Source organism: Coturnix japonica, chromosome 5, assembly GCF_054131305.1.
Source record: "Coturnix japonica strain WE chromosome 5, WE-NBRP24, whole genome shotgun sequence".
In the NCBI taxonomy this organism is placed as follows: Eukaryota; Metazoa; Chordata; class Aves; order Galliformes; family Phasianidae; genus Coturnix; species Coturnix japonica.
Genome location: NC_140667.1, coordinates 18599018 through 18622092, shown reverse-complemented (window position 1 = coordinate 18622092; position 23075 = coordinate 18599018). Strand labels below are relative to the sequence as shown.

General features: G+C 39.3%; 1 protein-coding gene and 1 long non-coding RNA gene across 2 annotated transcripts; one reads left to right on the top strand and one right to left on the bottom strand.

The window, feature by feature from the left end:
- The first annotated feature begins 9894 nt into the window (after nt 1-9894).
- LOC107314652 (protein FAM237A-like) lies at nt 9895-16178 on the top strand. Its single transcript, XM_015864121.3, has 3 exons — nt 9895-10003; nt 12410-12825; nt 15888-16178. The coding sequence occupies exons 2-3, from the start codon at nt 12417-12419 to the stop codon at nt 16034-16036; spliced, it is 558 nt and encodes a 185-aa protein (XP_015719607.1). The 5' UTR covers nt 9895-10003; nt 12410-12416; the 3' UTR covers nt 16037-16178.
- A 1684-nt stretch (nt 16179-17862) lies between these two features.
- LOC146760703 (uncharacterized) lies at nt 17863-19258 on the bottom strand. Its single transcript, XR_014947100.1, has 2 exons — nt 18906-19258; nt 17863-18337 (listed from the first exon to the last, which is right to left on the bottom strand). It is a non-coding gene; the product is annotated as an uncharacterized LOC146760703 (long non-coding RNA).
- Between the last annotated feature and the right edge of the window lie 3817 nt (nt 19259-23075).

The window sequence follows — 23075 nt, the reverse complement described above, 5'->3', positions numbered from 1 at the left end:
AATCATAGATACCAAACATTGCTTTCTACAGAATGTCCAGACAATATATATGACTTTGTGTTCTTGGTTTTTTTTCCTTCTTTAACTTCAGGCTGTGTTCAACACCACTGAACATTCTGAAAATCAGATGATTTGAAGCCCAAAACATGGACATAAGATGCTTGGAGTAAAACGAAGCTGCAAACATCTCATTCTGGGGAACAATAATAACATTTTTAACTGAATGTTAATATTGCAAATGTCACGTTGTTCAAAGAGAAATCTTCATTAAACTTACATTTGAATGTCAATAAAACTAAATGCTTACGAATACAACTCATCTTGTTTTCTTTTTCCTTACATTATATGGAAGATACAACAGAAATAACTTACAAGCTTCTGAGTACCTTTATAATTTTCTTAGTTGTCTGTGGAAAGCAGCAGGGCTCAAAACATAGGCATTTTTTTGGCTCTACTTAGAGAAGCTCTTTCCAAAACCTGTCACATGTGATACTACAATATTGATCTAACTTCATGAACTGTATTTTGATTCTCCCTGTCTCTAAGTGTATCACTCTCCCGTACCAGTCTGCCAAAGATGAGGTGTCTCCCTGCAGCTACAGTTGTGAGTCTCACAGCAAATGCTGAGTATCTTCTACAACACAACACGTGGAAATGATCACACTTTTTAATTATTACTTAGACATGAATGCAACGTGTTTGCCCCTTATTCAAGAAATTGCCAGAAACAATTATCAGAAGAGTCATGTACCCTTTCTCTCTGCTCATATTTCAGATATTTTAAAACAATTAAATTTGCAACGTGTACCTTCTTCTCCAGCTTTGCTAAAACAGAATTTAGAAATCACAATAGATATCGAAAGGATTTTGTTGCCATCAATTTGAACCTTTCTAAAAACTTGCTATACTCTTGCCTGAGATCTAGAAAAATACGAACATCAAGCAAGCTGCTGACCTTTTCTATACAAATGGTAGATATTATTATTTACTTGTTGAAAAGTTGCCTTAGTTTCTTACTCATCATACTAACACAAGACAGCTGTTCCTTACAAAGTTAAATCCACGTACTTGTATGTAATCCATTTACTTCCACATGTAGTTAAGGAGTTACCTAGTATTATATAGTCTGATGTTGCTACCTGATAAACTGGCTGTCACAGTCGTGCATTCAGTGAAGTCTGTTGATGCCATCTATACGATGTAGCTGTACTGTAGTAAAGCATTTAGCTGAACTAAAGGAAACAGGGAATTACACTATACAAATACAAGACTGTCCCCAAAAAAGACAAAGTTACGGAACTGGGTTAAGTGCAGAGGGACAAAGCAGGATATGAGCGAATCCCTGCATATTATAACTAGATTTTGTAACTAACAGAAGTCGAGGGAAAGGCTTCCATGAATTTCACTTGACCGCTTAACCCTGACTCTGCATCAGAAAGGAAAACTTCCTTGTTGCTTTTCCTAATACTATAATGCAGAAAACAGCATATTCAAGATGCCCCATGTGGCTCTGAAAAATCTTACTAGTAGCTCCAATTGCAAGGACAGCTCCATGGAAGAAATTACTTCAACAGCCCTTATCTCTTGCTCTGATGAAGAAGAGAGCTGTTAAATGTGCTCATATGCAGTTAGAGTTAAAAAAAAGTATGTGAAAGTTGCAGAACTGGACAAAGTGATTCTACAAGACAGATGCTCAGTAAAAAAATAAAAATAAAAAAATAGTTTGAAGCTCTAAAGAATCCCAAGCATTTCTTAAATGAAGGAAAAATGATAAAACATAAAAATAACAAAAAGGTCTGCCCATACAAGACAAAAAATAATAATTTCTGCATAATATATATACACACATCTGTGTGCATGTTACATATATTTATACATGTATTTGGAAAAAACAAACAAACAATGGTCAGACTAGCTCCTAGAGAGAGAACAGCATCCCCCCTTTAATTCAGAAATGTCTGGAAAATGGAAATATTTACTGCCACTGAATTTTACAAATAGTAGTGACTAATTAAGCTGTATTAACAATTCAGACATTATTATTGGTCTCTGACAATCCATAATGTGTACCTTTTCCATAATTATTTCCACACTAGCACAAACAGTTTCCAAATCACAGCAGACCTGCAGCAACCTTTGATGATGATGATTAGATTCAACGCAGTCAGTGTCTCTCAAGAATTGCCTGTTCCTGCTTTTGACAGGATGCAAATCTTAATAGGCTTCTAAACCAGGCACAAGAGAAAATATATGCAGTGATGAAATTAGGCTGGAATAGTGATACGAAAATAGGGAAAAATAAAGACTAAATAGTGACAGTTTCACAATGAAGTTGTTTTCTATTTCCACAGTCCTGCTGGGAGAAGTCCTGCACCACAAAAAAAACAACTCCAATCCTGTCTACATCTCTAGAATGTTTAGGTACCAATTTGTCAGTACACTACTTCTAGTGCTGAAAAACTCTATAGTTCATTGCTCCATCTGGCCCTTGGGGTTTTAATTTCCTCTTTTATGAGGGTGGCTGTTGCCCACAAACAATTTCCGGTGTTTGCTCTGACATAACATTAATTTAATACTAATCAGAAGTTAACAGGTAAAGATTTGAATGATTTTTGCTACCAGCTCTGCTGGAAGTAAGGAGAGAAATCAAACACTCACAAAGATTTTTAGTCTTCTGTTTCCATTATTAAAAATAAATTGAAATACGGTTCTACCACTCCTTTAGCAAATAATAGCTGAAAAAATTATGAAGACTCACTGACTATTAAGTCCTAGTCAAGAAAAAGTGTAAGGAATCCTACTGGAAGAAAATATTCTCTGTCTGGTATAAGTCAATGTATTTTCCTTCAGCTCTCAAAAGAGCTGTAGAACAGTTCTCAGAAATAGTGTAACTTATATAAATACCAAATTCAAGTTTGAAAAATTGGATTTTATGTTTCTCTCGGAAAAGTGCACTTCTAGTCCTGTTATTATTGACATTCTCAAATTGGAGAATTTGAACACAGAAAGCACCAAGGACTGTAAAACTAACCTGTCTGAACTAGCTAAACTGTCCTAAGAAAACGCATACAATTGTTACCTCCTGATATTAGACACAAGAAGCTATTTTATGAGAAGGAAAGTTTATACTCTTCTTAATACATGGCAAGAATAAAGCTGCTTTACCTCTTTGTTTGATCCAGGTCACCCGAAACAGGCAAAAACTGTCCCAGTACCGTTGTTACAGGGTTACCTGCATCTGAAAAGATGACATTTAACAAACTGCTCACAACATATGAAGTTTAATGCGTGCATTAAACCTTTTGAATTAAGCATACAGGCATATGGGTAGTTTTGACTTTTTCTATTAATAAAAAGTAAAAACCCAAGCCGCATTTTTTCCTGACAGCATCTGTCTTTTTGCACCACCTGATACAGTGTGGCTTGGGGAGCAAACTGTGTCAAAGAAGGACCTAGAAGTTCTTTCTTCAGAAAAGTTTCTCTCAATTAGAGTAAAAAAAAAAATACAAAACCAACAGCAACAACAACAAGCTGACAAAAAAAAAAAAAACAAGAAAAAAAAAACTTCCTTACAGAAGAACTCAGCTCTTCACCAATTTGTTAGCAAAGAATGTGGACAGATGTTTATACTCTATCACGTTACATTTAATTAGAAATAGCATAGGCTTATAAAACTCTGATAAGAAAAACAACCTAAACAGATGTTTATCCTAAGCTCTTATTTTATTAATTTCCAGAATTCTATCTAGAAAGGGGGCATTCAGCCTATTATACCACCAATAACAAAGAAACAACAACTAAAAATCTGTTCAGAAATCCATGGCTGTAAGAATAGATTTTTGTGCAAGTTCAGAACTTGCTGTAGCAATGCTTGCAATAGCTTTAAGTAGTACAGATCAGCACGTTGAAGGAGAAAGCTCAAGTCACTTATAAACAAGCACCACAGTCTAAACCTTAGTATTGCTCTCATACATTTATGTAGGCATCCGACATATTCTGTCCATCTGTTTCATCCCCAGATCTATGCCCTCGTTGTACTACGCTTGGAGCAGGGCATGTTGACAAAGAAATCAGATGAATGCAGACAAAGTGCACAAGCAAGCCTGTTTGTTCTCAAGTCATTCATCTTTCCCTTATTTCCTTTCAGGTACATCCGAACCCTACGTTGCTATTGCAAAACTTGTTCCATTTTGAAGTTGCCATTAACAATAACATAGTTTACAGGCAATACATGCTTGACTGCGATTTCTGTGTAATGAAAAAGCAGTTCCAAGAAACTGGAACTATTATAGTACCCTCCATCATTCACTATAAGCTTCAGGAAATTAAAGACTTTTTAATAGTCCTTTGTTTAACAATGAAGCTTTGAACTCTAGACTCAAAAAACCACATTATTCAGAGAGAAAGAAAAAAAGAAACAATTCCCTTACATAGCAGAATTCTGCCTGCATGCTGTTGGAACAGAGGGCTGGACAGGTAGACAAAAGATTCGTATTTTGCATCAGTTTTCCTTCCTATGACTTGGCTGGATATTCTCCACTCTGAATAATAATAAAACAGAAGACATCTTACTCAGACATGACCTTCAGCATCTAGACCAGGGAGCTCTGATTTATGCATTTATGCCCAACATGGTTCTGACAGGCCTGCATCTAGGCATTCAAAGTAATTCTTAAATCTTTAAATCAGCTCTTGAGCAATTGGAGAGACTATTCTGATTTAACAAGGTTTTTCCTCTCCTGTTCTATCTTTCATTAAGCATGTCTAAGGTGCAGCGTACTCTATGAATGCCTCTATCACACCGCTCCTTGAGAACGTATCTGTTTTAGTCAGAGAATGTACCACTTCACTTGGAAAGTTACTAAGGAATATCCTTGACAGTAACTTACATCTGACAGCGTATGGGTATTTCTAACCAGATGTTGTATGGAAACAGCCATCTTCCTCAGACAGCAGCAGTAGCAATATGGATAAGGGATTTCTGGGTTAGTGTGATGCAAGTTCTTTATGACTGCCAAAGAACCCTAGGCTAGAACTGGCAGCAAAACACATAATAAAGCAGATTATTTGCGGGTCACACAAGGCAACAAAAGAAAGCTGAGTTCATCCTTTTGTACAAAACAAAACACCCTTGTTCTTACACAGAGCCTCCTGTGACAACTCCCCCCCCACTGGCCCTTAGAAATCTGCTCTCCTGCCTCCAGTTCCTTCTTGCAGACCAGTTGCCTTAAACAGCCTCACAGCCAAGCAGGCAGCCTCCTACTATCACACCTGGCTGACCAGGGGAGTGCCATGCTGCAAGGTGAGTGACAGCCACCAAGCTGCATGGCAGTGTGTTTCTGAGGTGAAATATTGGATAGCCACTGTCACATCCTTTACAAAAGTTATTTGCATTTAGCATCCTATATCAAGACATTCTTTGGTGCCATGAGGGCTGCTCTGAAGGTAATGCCTCCCATTTTATTCTTCAGGCACAGTGTCAGAGGTGGATATTGGCGGTATGGCAGTAGAGATTGAACCTTCCTACCAATATTCCATTACACCTTGTTGCCATCTGAGAGACAGCAGCAGAGGGGCAGTCTGACGAAGAGATTTCTGCCAAGGAAACGTGTATGAAGCATAGTTCTGTCTTCAAAGTCCCCTGCGTGGAAAAGATGGCACCAATGACACACATCAACACTTGCTGAATATTTGTGGAGACCAAACAACGTATGTGAGCACAGTGAGGCAACGGGTGGTGCGTTTCAGCAGTGGTAACAGAAGGTCACATCTGCTGGTGCAGGGGTTTTTTTGTTTGTTTGTTTTTACAAAGGTGACTAATGATCTAATAACTTCTTGGAGTTTCTCTTCAAATAACTAGAAAGACAGATACAAGTTTTTCTTGGTAGAGTTACAGTAGGGCAGTAGAGCAACAGAGTAGGAAACTCAATCTAAATAGTAGGAAAAAATGTTTCCACAGGCAGCACTGCACAGAACTGAAACAGGTAGCTAGTGAGACTGCTGAAATTTCACTTGTGGAGACCTTCAAAGCCTTGGCTAGAAAAAAACCCCACAACTCATGACCTGATGCTAATAACTGATGAGCTTCAAGCCAAGTGTCCACACCACGAGCTGTTGTCTCCTGCCCTTTCTGTGGGCCATTTCATCAGAGACTTCAGAGGATCAGTAGGAGCACTGGGGTTGTGAAACACGATGCCTGCAGATTCAATCCACCAGCTTGCATGACAAGAGAAACGAGGGAGTTGATGAGGAATGTGACTTCTAAGACAACAGCTTAAAAACTAGATACAGGGGATCCCAGCCCATGTCATTTGCTGCCAGAGAGGACAAATGTATTATCTCATGGATGGTTACGGGACACTTGCACTTAGAAGAATGACTAGGCTGTGTCCCTACTGTCCCTCAGTCTTGTCCTCCTAGTGGCTTTAAATAATGACTTTGCAACACAGGGCAATGGGAAGGCAAAGTCCCTGGTGTGATCTGCCAGACTGCACAAAACTGAAAGAGCTTTGCTGTATCCAGAGGACCCAGCTGAGCAGAAAGAATGAGATTACTATGAAACCAAAGATAAAATATAACTGAGAAAAATGAGTTGGAGATAAAGAAACTCCACAGATAAGACCAGTACTGCAGTACACCTACCAGTAGTGAAGAATCAACTGGGATATGTAGTCTTCTTCTGTGGACTGCACATTCAATAGAAGTATCCACACTTTACATGATGTTATGATGCGGAATACTGATAGCAAAATTACAAAACCATGACAATTACACATCTTCAGGTTTCTTTAGGCACTCCCTACTTCATGCAATGCTATAGGTATAGTGGAACAAATACCTACAGAACTCAACAGGACATTATAATATGCCCTTTATTCCTTAACTGGAAAGGCTAGAAGATAATGCGTCTTTGTGATACTTGCATGCCCCAAACAAGTTATTTCTTTGTACATAGAGCTAATCAACCAAGCAGAGCCAGCACAGTCCTCTGCAAATAAACTGTCCATGTGTGTATATCATAGAATCATAGAATAGAATCACAGAATGGTGTGGGTTGAAAGGGAGCCCAAGGATCACCTATTTCCAACCCTCTCGCCACAGGCAGGACCACCAGCCTTCTGATCTGGTTGGCAGGTATGTTTGTCCACCTTTTGAAAGCAGATACAGGACAGGGAAAAAAATAAAAATAAAAATAAAATAAAAAAAAATAAAAAGAGGCACTTCACATTGAAAAGCTTAAGTACCATTCCTTGATACAACACTAGAACTGATACAGGCTATTTATCAAGTTGCAGAAGGGATGTAGGTGTGAGCAAATCATTGGATGAAGAATTTTTTCCACTTTTGCCCCTCTTTCCATTTACAGAATCTCAGTCTCCTGCTAATAGGACACAGGCTCCTCACTATTTCACCTTCTAGCAGAGATAAATTTATTGAAACAGTCACTCAACTTTTCAAACAAGTTTTGTATTCAGAGACTTTCACTGTCCTTTACCAGGCAGTAGTGAAACTCCATGTCCTGACTTGAAGCCCTCTAAATAACATTTTAAAAATTAATAAAAAATACTCACAAACAGACTTTGGATTGAGCATAAGTATTTCATTTCCAAGAAGCTCTTAGTTATTTTTGTCAGGGAGCCAATTTTTATCTCCTGCTTAAAAGAGAATTTGCAAAGGTATAGGTGGGAGTCAGAGCCCCATTTTGCCTTTGAAGATTATGAAAGAAAATGGGGCAAGGAAATCTCTTCCACATACTAAAAACCAACAGACCTTACGAGGGGGGAATCCCAAAGAATCACAAGTTTTGCATTTGCTGTCACTTGGCTGGATTTCATACAAAGTTTGGACAATAAGGAACTCAGAGCAACAAAACATGACATTTCAGCTAAAAGTATTTCTTAATTTCTCATCTAACCAATGAGACGTGTTTGAGACAACATCATCTTATAAAATTTAATACTGGCTTTACATGCGACTGCTCACAGGAACTACAGGCAAGGATGCAGCATGAGGACCATCACGCTTTGCTGCCTCCCAGTCTCAGTGCTGAATGCAATTTGCTAAAAATCTGTAAAAATGCTTACATTGCTCAAGCAACTAGAAGGCCTTGTCTGTTAGCTGTCAGTGCTAAACCACACTGGAGGGCTTGCAGGGAGCAAATTTATTCATAAGATACAGAGATCCACTAAAGACATGAACACTGGCTTTCAGGGGAATACATCCTGCAGTACAGGGAAATAAAGGTTATTCATAGCCTAAAAAGGGCACAGAAAGCTTTACTGAGAGCTCATAGAACAGTTTGCCATCTAATTCAGTTCTACATTTCTTCCCCGCTAGAAGGTTGAGGTGATGAATCCAATTAACAAAAGCATCTTTCCCAGAAATAGAACGTGAGTGCTCAGGCTCAGAGGGAACAGAGCACAGTAGGCTCAGGAAGTATCTGTGGAGCCAAGTATTTTATCTGTAGCAGTATTTCCCCTGAGCAGTGACTCTCTTTTCCCTGAGAACACCTAGTTCAGCACCCTCAAGTCTATCTGAAAGACTCTGAATGGAAGGAAACCAATATTGTCCTTGATCCAAAACTAGATAAAGTGCTCCCCAGAAGGGAACTCAACTAAATAAACTCATTCCTTAACAATGAATCCAGAAAGGTTCCAGCTTGGCAGAAACATATCAACTCTCAAGAAACAATCTGTGTTTTCTTTTACTCTTTGTAGCCTTTTGCTTTACATTCCACAGCAAAGAGTTTGGCCCTCCAGAGTACTTCACCACAGATATAGCAACAGCAAGTAAAACATATTTCTACAGCATCTTAGTCCTATGCAAGTCTGTCCTCCTGTGCCCAGGCCAACAATAAACACAAGCAGCATCAGAACCCTTCCTACTTTGGAGCTGCCTACAAGTTGCATCACAACACCCATGTCTTACAGCAGGGCTTTCTATTTTCTCTTGGCTGGCTCAATCCTCACACACAAAGGCAATGAGAAACCATACTTGTTACTCAGTTCTTCCACTTGGCTAAGGGGGCTCCACATAGTACCTTCTTCTCCCCTCCAAACCCCCCCTTACCCCCCATACCTACCCATAACTCACCAAATTATGAAGAAGGGCAAGGAAAATCAACATAGGATGTGGCTCTGGGCAGCCTGGTCCAGTGGTTGGTGACGCTGCACACAGCAGGAGGGTTGAAACTAGATGATCGCTATGGTCCTTTTCAACCCAGGCCATTCTAGGATTCTGTGTCTCAAAGGCAGGGTACTGAACTCTTCACTTCCTCTTGAGTTCTCTGGTAGCATTTGGTGCTGCCCATTCTCTCATTCCCAACTCCACACTTCTTGAAAAAAATAAATGGAACATCTGCAAATTAGCCAAAGTCCTACATCGTGGTTAACTATTGGCTCAGGTCAGGTGTTTTCTCACTACTCGGAAATACCAGAAGAATAACTGTTTATTCTTATGAAGACATTGTAAAATCATGAGTTAGGAAAAGAACATACTTCTCTGTTCATGTATCTAAATTCACAGAAATACACAAATTATAAACATACAGATAAATAACAGAAAAGAAAAAAAAACACTGTTTTAGGCCAACTTCTCAGCTGGTTTAAAATCCAGAAAACTGGAGCTCCATCATGGAGACCTCCTTCTTTCCCTCAGTATATCAGTGCTGGGAGAGGAGACAAGGAGAGCGCTGCCGTTTGGGCAAGTAACAGCTCAGGGACCGTTCTTCACAGCCCCTTCCAGCGGGGCAGACGAGCGGAGCGCACCTTGTAGCAGGGCCAGCTCCGCTAAGGGAAGCGGCCCATTTTCTCGTCGGGGGGGAGGGGAGAGGGAATTAGCGCTGGGTGTCCAGGAACGGCGGCTAGGGCTCTGGGGGTGGGGGCTTTTCCCAGTCTTCTGACGTAGAAAGTACGCCGGGATGCCCGCCCCGGCTTCTTAAGGAGCGCGGCGGCGGGCACGGAAAGCGCCCTGCCCGGCCCTCCCTGCACGCCGGAGCGCCGAGGTAAGGGCTGCGGGCGGCGGCGGGCGGGGGGCGCGGGGCGGCCGGGCAGGGGGAACCCGCGGGCGGTCCCCTCGGACTCTGCTCCTCGCTACCGTCTGCGGCGTCTTTAAGCTCCGGGATCGGGTGAATGGTCCTAACTGGGAACTCCAGCCAAGGGGAACGGTGATAACCAACGAGCTAGTTTTTTGTTTTTTCCTCCTTTATTGTACGGCGCTGTTCGTTATGTGAGGCAGGATGGTGAGGCAGTTAGAGAGGAGGAGAAAAAAAAAAAAAAAAAAAAAAAAAAAAAGAGCCACAAGTTGTAAACAGCACATACACGTGAAAAATGGACAGACTGATCCTAAAAGTTGGAATGCAGAATTCACCATGAGCATAGGTAAGGCACTAATGAAAATGCTATTTCCTGAGCACGTCTCCAGCTCCTGGCTGACGAAACAAATCCCGAGGCTTGCAGAAGGCTACTAGAAGGCTGGCTGACAAACGCTCCTCAAGTTCAGCCATGACGCGAGGGGCAGCAGGGCTGGGTACCGGCCCTACTCACACCACGCCTCGAACCGCACAGCCTCCCAGCTCCCTGCCTACAGCAGCCCCTTTTGGTTTCTTTTGTTTTGTTGTTGTTGTTTGGTGTCTATTTATTCATTTAAATTTCCTCTGATGAGCCCAGAGTCTTCTCTTGCCCAACTGTGTAACTTAGAAAGTTTCCAAAAGGGGTCTGGGGGGAGGAAAAGGCAAAGTAACCAATAATACAGCCCCTGCCTAAATGACAGCTTAATCAATTTTTGTATAACTCCTTAGTCTAAAATATTTGCTTAAGTTTCCTCAAGTTATTCTTAAACTAAGTTTCTTTCAAGTTTTTGTTAAAGATAATATTACTAAGCTAAGTTAATTAAGTTAAAAAGCCGAGGTAAGTAGATCTATGTATTACACAGTACACACACAAAGATGCCTACTGGAAATTATAAGGCCATTGGAAGGGCTATGATGCACACACTAGGAGGAATAAAGTAGTGACTCGCAACATGTCCTCAGATTTGCCTCTCAGAAAGCAATCCAAACCTGCTTTGAGCAGTAGAGTACAGAGAATTATGCTTCTGGAGATCCTGGTAGCTGCACAAGGTCAGTCCTGTTACTAACAGCTGTCCAAACAGCAGGAGAAATGTGTTCTATCCCTCTTCATTAAATGCAAGTTTAGGATCTAAGGCTTTCAAGTCAGCATTCCTCATGGGATCCTAAATCAAATTGGATATAGATGTCACTCTCCAACTGCTTACTGTCAAATAGTTCCTAGAACCTGACCATGGAACCAGGCAGGGTGCTAGAGAAGAACATCATTATCAGGACTGAAATCACAGAAGAGCCCTTTAGGCCTGCAATACTATATGCTCAAGTAAAGCAGCTTGGCCTGCTCTGGTCTTGCACACAGGCTGCATTCACACACTCAATCCCTCCGTGCACACATCCTGTCTTTGACATCTTTTTTTCACAGAGTAGAAAGATACTGCTTTTTGTTTTTGATGAGCACTCATGGAAGAGTCACTGATTAAGTTAAGCTGGTTAAGAGAAGTAGCTTCTCCCTTCTTCATTAAAAGCAAAAAACCTCAACCCCACACACCACCAGTTACCATCTCCAAACAATCAAACCAAGACCACAACATTTATGCTGAGCTGTTGCTATTAAACAGAATTGTTCGTGCTAAAAATATCTCAGAAGCTGGTTTCTACAAGCAGTATGTTCTGTGCACACCGTGATCTAAATTACAATAAACCCCAAACTTGTTCCACAACAGAAACAACACTACAAACATATTAGAAAATACACAATAGAAGCAGGTGGTATAGATGAACTCTGATGGAGACTACTGGGTCTTTATTACCCCTAAGAGTTATTATTCAAAGATGCTGTACTATGGCTTTGCTATACCTTCTTTTCAGAATCATTCTGCATTTTAGCAGGTAAAACACCCCCAGTCAATGGATGATTTTGCAAACTACCATTAATTCCTTAGAACACGCTTTCAATAGTTTCCTGCTTGCACCTGCATATCCCTGGGAGTCTGCAGACTGTTTCAAAGGACTTCGAGAAAGATGAGACTTTTAAAAGACAAAAATGAATTGATCTTAACTGGAAAAGTTTAAGGGTTAAGGATCTGCAAAGATGCCAAAAGCTTTCAATACAAAGAACTTGGAGATAAATGAGTTTATCACAGGGTGTGAGAAAAACTGACAGTTTTAACACATGCTTCTGCAGCACAGAATAATGTAACTCCACTGCATTTATATGATAAAACATATCAGGATTTTAAAAGAACAGATAAACTACCATCAACATCTAATGCATAGTACAGGGCTCTGTTCCTGAATCTAACGGCAATAAGTTTAAGTTATATTGCTTTTGCTATGTTTCAGTGACACAATGGATTTTGGTAACAGGGGGAGGATCCACTGCAACATGAGGCTCACCTACTTTCTGCTGGTCATGGGAATGTTCTGCCTGACACCTTCCCTCTGCCATAGCCAGATTGATCCACTGGCTCTTGGGCGAGCAGACCCTCAGTGCTGGGAATCCTCCTCAGCTGTCTTACTGGAGATGAGGAAGCCTCACATTTCTGACTCTGTCAGTGGCTTTTGGGACTTCATGATCTTCCTGAGATCATCAGAAAACTTGAAACATGGGGCTCTGTTCTGGGACCTGGCTCAGCTATTCTGGGATATCTATGTGGACTGTGTGCTCTCCAGAACCCACGGCCTAGGAAGAAGACAGCTTGCAGAAGCTCAACAGAGGATCACTACCCTGGCTTCTCAGTTCACAGGGAGAAACCAAGGTTACTACTCCTTTAATATATCTCACAGACAGTAAACAGTGTAGAAAAGGAAGAAAATGCAGGCTTATATTGCTGTGTGGTAATAGCACACAAACAGTTGACAGTGCTGCACAACTCACCCACCAATCCGACATAAAACTACACATAAGTTTAAATTGATCACAGTAAAAACTTGATTTCCTAGTAATGTAGACTTAAAAGCTGTCATTAGAGTTCCATTTTATGCGTGTTGGGTAGAAAAGGCAGAATGGGGTAGAAAATAAGACACTGGAGGATTCAAACAAAGACAGCAGCTCAGCCACTGAACAAAGATATTCTTCAGCTTTCAGACACAGCTATAGTTTCAGGAAGAACAGGATCTATGACACTGAAGTGCTGCAATTCCTTATCTCCAGGTTCCCTAGCTGAGAGCAGAATCCACAGACTCAAAGTAAGAATCTCCATAGGCAGTAAGGCAACACCTGATACTTCACAGTAGGATCCACAAAAGGTAGCATGTCACTTAGCTTCCCTATTCCCAGTGGAAAAATACAGCATAGTCTTGAAGACTAGCAGTTAAGATTAAGAGTAACAGCATGGTGCCTTTTTTTTTTTGTTGTTTTGTTTGAATTTTTTTTTTTTTTGTTTTGTGATGAATACCAACTTTTATTTACTCTTATACAGAGGGATCTTAAGATACTACTAAATATTCACGCTTTAAGAGAAACACAAACTCCTCCCTCCCCTCTTCCCTCTCATTCTTTGACTTTTTTCTTTTGTAAATCACAACCAGATGGTCTGGTTTCACCGCACAATTGATTATCATCAGTTGGAAGCAGGCAGCTTCTAGCAGCATCAGACTAGATTTTATTTCTTTGAGGAGCTATCTAACCTCTCATTCAAGACTCCAAGTTTCATTACAAAACCAGCTGTTTTAATCTCTGTAGCCCCTGACCCTACCAGCTTGCTTAGTGAAACCAGAAATCAATTGTTAATAATTGCAGAGACAAATCACACCCTAGAAAGTGATGAGAAATTGAATTACTACTTATTATGTGCAAAGATGTGCACAAGCCTCTTATCTCAGAGAGTAGCATTAAATGCATTTGAATGTGCTCTCCATTCAACTTCTACATGAATTGGTTTCAGTAGGCCAGTTTTAGAAGAGTCAATCAGTGCTGTTCCTTCTACATCTGTTGATAAATCTTTATTTGATTTTTTTCATCTTATTCGTCTTAAGCATTCACAAAAAAAAAGCTTTTTTTTTTTGACCAGCAAACTGTCATAAATGAGGAATAATCTGATAATCTGTACTACTTTACATACACTGTAGTTCTTCACACATACTGAACTAGAAAAAAAGATAGACCTGGACATGGCACAGAAATGCTGGTGTTAAAGTATTATTATTGTCATCATGCCTGATTTCTGAACTAGAAGATAAACCCCATGAGATCATTGTGAAAATCGAGTGATAAAGAATCAGAAAATGACTTGGGCCAGAAGGGACCTTAAAGATTATCACAACTTTCAATACCAGGGAGCAGCAGGAACTAAACTTGTCTAAGAAAAACAGAAAAACCTGCAAAGCCAAAGAAACTAGGAAAGTCTTTAGGAAAGCTTGCAAGAAGCACCTCCACAGTTCTTCAAGCTCTGCCTTTTGGGGAAACAAATCTGTCTGACTGTGTACTAAGACACTGGTAGAAGTAGCTCAGTTTCAGGCTTACAGTTTTAAACACCATTTTCTGAACCAGCTCAGCTAAGCCCTTGATTGTAGTTACCAATAGGCCTAGAGATACCCTAAACTTGATACACAATCTACAAAAAACATAACAAAAAAGTCAGAAGAGCTGTATTTGAATTATCTGACAAACTACCCCCATTTCGTGAAACCCTGCTTAAACTAACTGCATAAAAACTCCCTGAGCAGTCTACAGAGAAGCACCAGCCACCTCTAAATTAAGTGTGGAAAATCCTTTAGTTATGTGACCAAGGTATCTTTAATCAACAATTCTCTTCCTTTCCCAAAATTCAAACTACTATAAAAAAAACTAGGTTTCAAAAAGTCACTTAATGCATTACAACAGAGTAGTTAGAAACATCATAGTTACAACAGCTTTCAAACAGCCAAAATACCCCCCCCCCCAAAAAAAAACAACACAACAAAACCAACCATCCAACCAAAAAAAAAAAAACCACCAAAAAAACCAAAAACCACACAAGGAAAATAAAGTTATTGTATTTACAGTAAATCTCAGTGAAGAGCTGCTGTACAATATCCTCTTCAAGAAGACACGTAGCACACCACCAGCATAAATAATCAAAGATTATAAATTCAAGAAAACTCTGCTTCTCTCCTCCTCACTCAGCAGTTTCTCCACTACCTCCTCACTCAAAATGACCACGGCTTTATACCACTTCCCTCACAGGTGAAAGTAACCAGGCTCAGGTGAGCTCTTGCACATAGCCCAGCTGCCAGGGACAAATGCAATCTGTTCAAGTTCCACTAGGGTTTTAAGGAGAACAGTGAGGTAAAGATTGCTGTATTAAGCATTTAAGGTCTGGTAAGTAAACATATACTGTGTTGATCAGTTGCTTTTTCAGAAGACTATTATCTCTAAAATTAATAAAGCCACTCTGTTCTTGGAGATTTTTCCTAAGAAAATATTCCATAATTCCTCAAGGAAATAGTAAACTTGCTACTAAATAGCAAGAGAGATCTCATTTGTTATGCAGAAAGGCTAGCAACAAGCCAATGAGTTTGTAAGATTGTGTGGAGTCCAACATCAACTGCTCTAACTCTGCTAATTAGAAGTGAAAAAGTTCCATAGGAAGGCTAAGAAGGAAGGCCTGTGATGAAGGGAAAGGCCAGAGCGGTTTGTCAATGAAAGGCAGCTTACAAATGGAGAGAGAACTATCACCAAAATGAGAGGTCTGGGGCCAGAACACGTAGTTACTATTGAGAATATTGGGAGGGTAAAAGCTAAAGATAGAGGAAACACAGATGTGGGAAACTGAGCACTCAGTAGCTCTTTGTCATTTTGAAATGGATTACTTATGTGCATTTTAATATCACTTTTCAGGGATGTTCACTCATATTCAGAGGTCACCAGTTCTGAGGAAGAGAGACTTGTTTGAAGATTTAATAAAAAAACACAAGCATAAAAGTAGATCTATGTTACTTGGAAGAATCATTGGAGAGCTCGGGGAAAAGAAGAAACAACATATTTAATCCAAGAACACAATTTGTATTTATTTTTTTTAACTGTTTCTCTTTTCTTTTTGCATTTTAAGTTTTCATTTTGTTTTTTTCTTAAGTGCTTTTTTTCTTAAGTGAATTTTGTCTCCCTAATAAAGTGCATGGTTTATAAGCAGTTGCCTGCTTCAATCTGTATGTATATCAGGCTTTATGTAATGCATGTGACCTACTCAAACTATTTTCTTTTGAGTGCCAAAGCAGGAAAACACTAATCCTCTAATGAAGCATAGACAAACAAAACAGGAAGTTGCCCAAAACATCCACCATTGCTGCTACTGTACACGTAGCTACACACACATACAAAGCAACCACTGCTGAAAGACATCATCCTATTAAAAATATTTTCCCAAGACCGTGATGTTTAATGAAAGACGTTGGCAGGTCTCACCAGCTCCTCTGATTGCTTTCATAGGACATTTTCATGGTATTTCCTTAGATTTCTAGTTATACAAGTGCTTCCTAAAACGTAACACATTCTTACAAAGTATTTCAACAAAGGATTTCTCATGCATGACTTAAAACTGCTTCTTTCTTTTAATTTGCAAGCTGTTTGTAACCAAGTCAGTTTACTCTGACTGTTATTACTCTCACAGGCAATTTGATATTATTATTATCTATTATATTATTGATTTTTATATCATTGATATACTGCATGTATGCAAATACAAAATTCAGCTTTCTAAGGCAGGTCCATTTAGTTGCTCAAAGCTTCTTTCCTTAAGCATATGGCAATATTTGTTCTTTTCTTCACAAAATATCCAAATCAAAACTCATTTGCAGAAGCACTTTGGGTGTTCAGCAACTTATAGAAGTAAGTTCAAGTAGAAAAATGTGTAAATGAAATCTTGAAATGGCTACTAAACCTGAAGAAAACGAACGTTATTCATTGTCCCATTGGATGGGATCCTGATTTACAAAAGCAGACAGCAAACCTCAAGAAGCCTCCCAAATTCAGTGGGATTAAATAAGTGCTTAAAGTTAAACTCCAGAATGTGAAAAGACTCTGTTCCATTGCACCCTCTGGGAAGAGGCTAGCACATCTAAATTTTACACATTCCTTCTAAACAAGAGGAATGATGAAAGTAAAACAATGAGTTCCTATTATTTTTCTCCTAAGAATGAACTAAGTTCTTTCCAAGGCTTTCATTCACTCATCACTATAAGAAATTAACCTGGACAAAAGTATGAATGGGCCAAAGCACTATTTCTTTTGTCTAGTATATTCCTTACTCTTCAAATCCCAGCCTACTTGTTGCTTAGGCTCAGTAAATCCTTTGTAGTTTATGTCTACAAGTTCAATCTACTACCATTAGCTAATCGTCTGCTTCCAAACTCCCATGCAGTGCCTGCGTGTTTACTTACGTAGGCAGCTGTACTCCTATATGTGTATGTACAGGCTTTATAAGTATTTTTAACACTCTGGAAGGTTTAGATTTGTACAGTGCTAGCAACCAATTAAAAATGACTTCTCGCACATTTTAGATGCTGTATGTAACATTAAATTCTTATTAACCATTCTGTATTAGACATTACATTCTTATTAACTGTTCTATACTAATATAAATACATATATATCAATCCATAATGCAACAGCTCATCTAGAGCAACCAAATTCCTTTAAATGTTCAAAACCGTGTTTTCCTTTAAATATTTCTCAGTATTTTAAGTATTTAAGTATTTTATGTATTTCAGTATTTCTCAGATTGGAATGATGTGACTATTGAGTCCTGAGATGTCTGACAGTTAAGAATTCATTCCTTCCAGTTTAACTAAGATAAAAAGACTCGATAGACAACATATCACTGAAACCACCTGCCTCAAGCCATTTTTATTGGGAAAAAAAGTGTTTCTGAAACATAATTTGTTATCAGTTATATAGCAATGAAAAGAGTGTACAGAACAGGACAGTTGTGAAAGCCAGAGCAGCATTAGTGATGTTATACTCATTCTAATCAATTGCCCCTGTATCTACTGCACAGGAGTTAGAAACTACAAATGGAAAAGGAATACTATTCTATAATATTATTTATGATTCCTGGTAAAGTTGTTAAATGCAGAAATCTGTTAGGCTCAGTTACTACAGTGCAACATCTGAGATACTTTGAAGAGTGTGACATGACTTTAATTATCTTCAATAGTGCAGTGGAGCTGCGAGGTGAACATCATTTTCTATCACTTCCAAGTTGGCAGTTATCTGACTGATGAGATCAGAGAAGGATCTGCAAACGTGTTCAGCTGTAGAGAAGAAATGCTGCTTCAAAGCTGACTGTTGATCTGAAAAGAAGAGCAGATTTTAGGTCTTTCAGAAAACTGGGTTACCACCACAGCTCTAAAATATTCTTCATAAGTCTCTAATAATAGATAATTCTGTATAAGCAGCAGCTTTTTATGTCACTCTCCTCATTATATCCTCATTATCATCACGAGTGTTGAACAAAGTTTTGCTGTAGTATTACTGCTGATCACAAATGCATTTTGTACTGCTAAAAGTTTGCCTGGGACTAGAGCAAGAGTTACAGCATCAGAGCATTAGTTGACAACAGAAAAGACCTCTGGTGCCCTCATCAGTGTGAGTTTGCTCCTCAGTTGACTGCTGAGACCGACTTCCTCTTACATGCTGTTTTAAAATTACTCAAATATTAGAGGCTATAGTCTACCTTAAAGGAGTAAGTTCTGCATCTTACAGTATACCTATAATGTACCTTACAGCAATGCAGTACTTTTATAATGGTAAGGGCAAGATTCCGAATTTCCTCTGTGAGTTAAATGACTACGAGTGATTTATAAAGCAAATTGGATGAAAGTGAGAAGACAGCATCTAGATAACAGAGAGAACTCACACCTGGTTGGGCTTGAAGAGATAATGCATTCATCAATTTTATCACTAGCCGCTGCAGTTCCACTTCATCACAGAATTCTCTCTTATCAGATGCTACTGTATTGCAGCAGAAGCAAGAGCTGTATTCCTTATGACGCCACTGTCATCATTTTCTATCAATTCAGGTAGATGTGTTGGATTATCATCTATTTTTTTAAACTGTCCCATACAAACTCTGTCACTCTGCGAGGTCACTGACTTCACCAGGTCTTCTGAGAACATGAAGTCCACTGCAGCAGGAGCCTCAGATGACTCTAAAACCTGTATTCTATTTGCAGAATTGAGGTGATTCAAAGCTTTCCAATCTGAACTTGTTCTGGAAATGGACTTTATTTGAACTGGATTTAATCCACCCTGCATTTTGCTTTCCTGAAGAACATGCTGATCTCTTGGCATCACATTCTGGCAGAGTGAAAATGAAGGATGTGCTGTTGACTGTAACACTGTCTACTGTAGACAAAACATAGAAAATATACAATGAAAATAACTGATATTTTTGTGCATTGGTAATACTAAAATAGGTGGGAAAAGTCATTTGGAGTCAGAATAATATATTCAATTTCTGGTGCACTTTAACCAACAGTTTTTACTTATAAAGTGATTGCTTGCAGTGAAATAAAACTTTGAGTATGGATAAATCTATGTGGCCATTTTTTCCCCACAATGCCAATTTGAGTACTCTAATGCTTTAATGCCAATGAAAATTGAAGATAATAATGCTCCAAGACTAGCTATCTAAAAGAATTAAACTAAGAGAAAAAATCGTATGCAATGAAGCACATATCAAACACCTCACAACCACTGACACACACAATTACAAAACCAGGCTAGCTTTGGTGCTACAATTCTATTTGGAATTTTCTATACTGTATCAGGATGGCAAACACCATTGTTGCATGATCACTGAACTACCGATGCATACACTGGGCACCTAACTGCATGTGTGCAGCCAATCCTGCCTGCTGTGGACAGGACAGTGTCACAGCATGCACACAAAATGGTGACATGCAAGGTCCTACTGGACTCCATGTGCACATGCCATAAAAACGTCTTGTATCCTATAAGTTTGAACTGAAAACCACTCTAGAAGTTGCATGACAGAAAATACCACAAAAAGCTGCAGTGTCAAAAATGTATGAGTTCCCTGTAACACAGAATCTTTTTAGAACCTCAGTGATAGTTCAAATGAGCAAAAGTTAATAGAACTGAAAAGAAAAAAATAAAATAAAATCTAGGATGTCTGCATTACATCCCAGTACAAGACAACAATTAGAAATGATAGAACAGAATTTCTATGTCCCCTTTGTGAGACAGCAACAGAATGAGCTGCTGGTTCTTTTTTCTGCTAATGCTGCTTGTTTTGGAATACACTCTTGGATTTATCTGCTACAACTGTGGCTCTTTTAGCTGATTGGTCTGATGTTATTATAGGTGGCATTGTAGCCACGAGGCTCTGCAGTTTTCTTCCTCAGTTCAGGGCTGTATCTGCCCTTAGTCGTTTGATCCAGAATGTTAAACACCTGTCTGTGCTGGGATGATGAGAGGAATATTAGGAAACTGAACTCTAGAACTCCCTGCATTTCTTTAGTAGGACCTAGACTTAATGTTTTTTACGAGAAAATCTCATCCAGGTGCGACGAATTTTAAGTGCATCATGTTATAACTACCCTGTCAGATGTGTTTGGGACTATTCATTAGCCCCAGATATGGCTCTTGCATACAGAACCAAACTTCTCGCTGAAGTTCTGTACCTGTCTTCGCTCTCTCCTTTGTATTCTGGCTCCTAGCGCAAAATGATGTTGCCTTTCTCCATCATAACAGGTACTTTGTTGAGGCCAGTTCTATGGAACACAGTTGTTTTTCTGCAAGGAAGTAGAAACGAACATGAAGGAAGTGGAACCGAAACATCCCTCTGGGAACTCATTTACACATAAGTATGTGTATGTGGAAAGCTGCAGCTGTTGGGACACTCGGTGCAACGTCCCAGAATCTAGTGAGTCTCAGAGATCAGAAGAAAATGATGAGAGTGCTCAAAATCATAGGAGAAGAGCCATCAGCTTAACATCAAAATGAAGCAGAGAGAAGCTAATGGCACTCAAGTAAATGATCTATGCACCACTCTGATCTTCCTTGACAGCTCTTGAACTTAGCTTTTCCCCGGTACTGTATCCTGTATGTTCTCTAATTGTTTTTAACAATGCTCTATTTATTTGTGTACAAATGGAAGAAAGTTCACTGTACAAGTTGCATACACCTCTGGATCATTTTATAATCAACTTATTTTATCTGAATGATTAAAAGCACATTTGAAAAAAACAAACATGGATTTTGTGCTTTTTGATATACCATCTAGATGAGATGGAGTTTTAAAAGGGAAGGAAAGTGTTTCTTTTTCAAGTCAGAGGAAGCCTGTTGATGTATTTCCCAAACTTTTGCAATATTAATTTGAAGCTCACTAAAAACTGTACTATAGAAGAACTTGCCTGGAGAATACTGTCTCGGTGGGCCAAAAGTTGCTTATGCCTGCTGAATTTGAAGGAAAAGAATGCATTGTAAAATGATTCAAGTGACTGTAAGAAACTTTCACTCAATTTTGGCACCAGGTCTCATTTTAATAGTGTTAGAACAGTCTCAGTTCATCACAGTTTTCACAAAGATAGTAGTCCTTTGCTGTTGAGAATTTGAAATTCATTCACAGTGTTTGAACTTTGAGAGATGTACAATTAGGAAGTTGTCAGATTTCAGCTTTCACAAAAAAGATGTCCATATCTAGGCTTTCCCAACTGGAAACGGAGTGACGCAGCCATTTTCAACATTCATTCATTTCATACCAAAGGAGATATCCAAAGGAGGTTAACTGAACTGCATTCTGAAGTAACTATTTATCCGATCCCATTGCAAAGCCAACGGGCATTAGCTGAGAGCTGGAAGGCTCTGTTGAAGACAGCTGGTGTGCAATTAGAGTAGCACACACCTGCTGCATGCAGACATTGTGCTTTGTGTTACTTTTGCCTTTATTGATGACCAGTAGTTGTTTTAACCTTCTGAGAGCTAACAGTAACTCTTCTTACACCACCAACTTGAACACAAGCATCTTTGGTACCTGAAGCACTAGAACTTTTGACCCCATTCTATGCTGCTATGACCCCTGCCAGATGTGTTACAGCTTGAAAGACAGAAACCAGTAGGGGGAAGAACAAAAAATAAAACACCAGACATTTTGCATCTTCAGAATGCTGTCTATAGAGATATGGGGGGGAAGAGATAGCCAATCTAAGAAAAAATTTTACTTAATGTAGCAAGCTCCAACACCAACAAAGGTTGATTTCTACTTCAGCATGGGATTCTAAGGATTTCTGTTTCTTGATTCACTGTGAGATGTGATTGAGGCTTTTGCTCTGTGGCATTTATCAGTTCACATTCTCTGTTTGTTTTCTGGCAGCTTCTATGCTGACAATACTCTTCCTTGAGTTGTTTTTGTTTGTTTGTTTGTTTATTATTTGTTGTTGTTGTTTTAATCTGATGATGTCTGGCTGTCTTAGGGATCTTCATTTTTGCAGCTCCATTTGGCTGGAGTCAGCCAGTAGCTCCCAGAGACAAGCAGATTCATAGCATGAACAGACTTGTCTTGTTTCCTATGATAAACTGTACCATTTTGATGCCACTGCAGGGTTTTCTTTCTGTCCCTACTAGTAATGGCCAAACTCCTTCTAGTTTCAGGAGTTAGAAGATCCAGTGTAAACAGTATTCCTGCAGGTTTTGGCTTTGCCACTGCAGGGCAGTGTAAGGCTAAGAATGTAAAATGACTTCAGAGGCAGTAAAAAGCCTGCTGCCTTGCATTTCCCTACTTTTACATCTCTGGCCCTCAACCACCACCTCTTCATTTTTTCCACGCTAACTCATTTGATTTTAATCTGACAATTTTCTCTGTCATTTCCCTTTTTCTCTGAGGTGAGCATGTATACTTTGTTAGAGATTGCATCCAGTGGGGGAACAGAAGGAGAAGCATGTTCTGCCCCATGTACGTTTGTATTTCTATGGCATTACACTTGTAATAGGAGCATTAGCTGTCCTGTTTGAGGAAGAGAACTTCATCTACAAACTGATGTGATAATGATTACCTATACTGTAGTC

Coding starts and splice junctions, on each gene's coding strand:
- LOC107314652 (XM_015864121.3), top strand. CDS start 12,417: ATGGATTTTGGTAACAGGGGGAGGATCCACTGCAACATGAGGCTCACC. Junction 12,826..15,887: donor GTTCACAGGGAGAAACCAAG/GTTACTACTCCT, acceptor ATCACTTTTCAG/GGATGTTCACTCATATTCAG.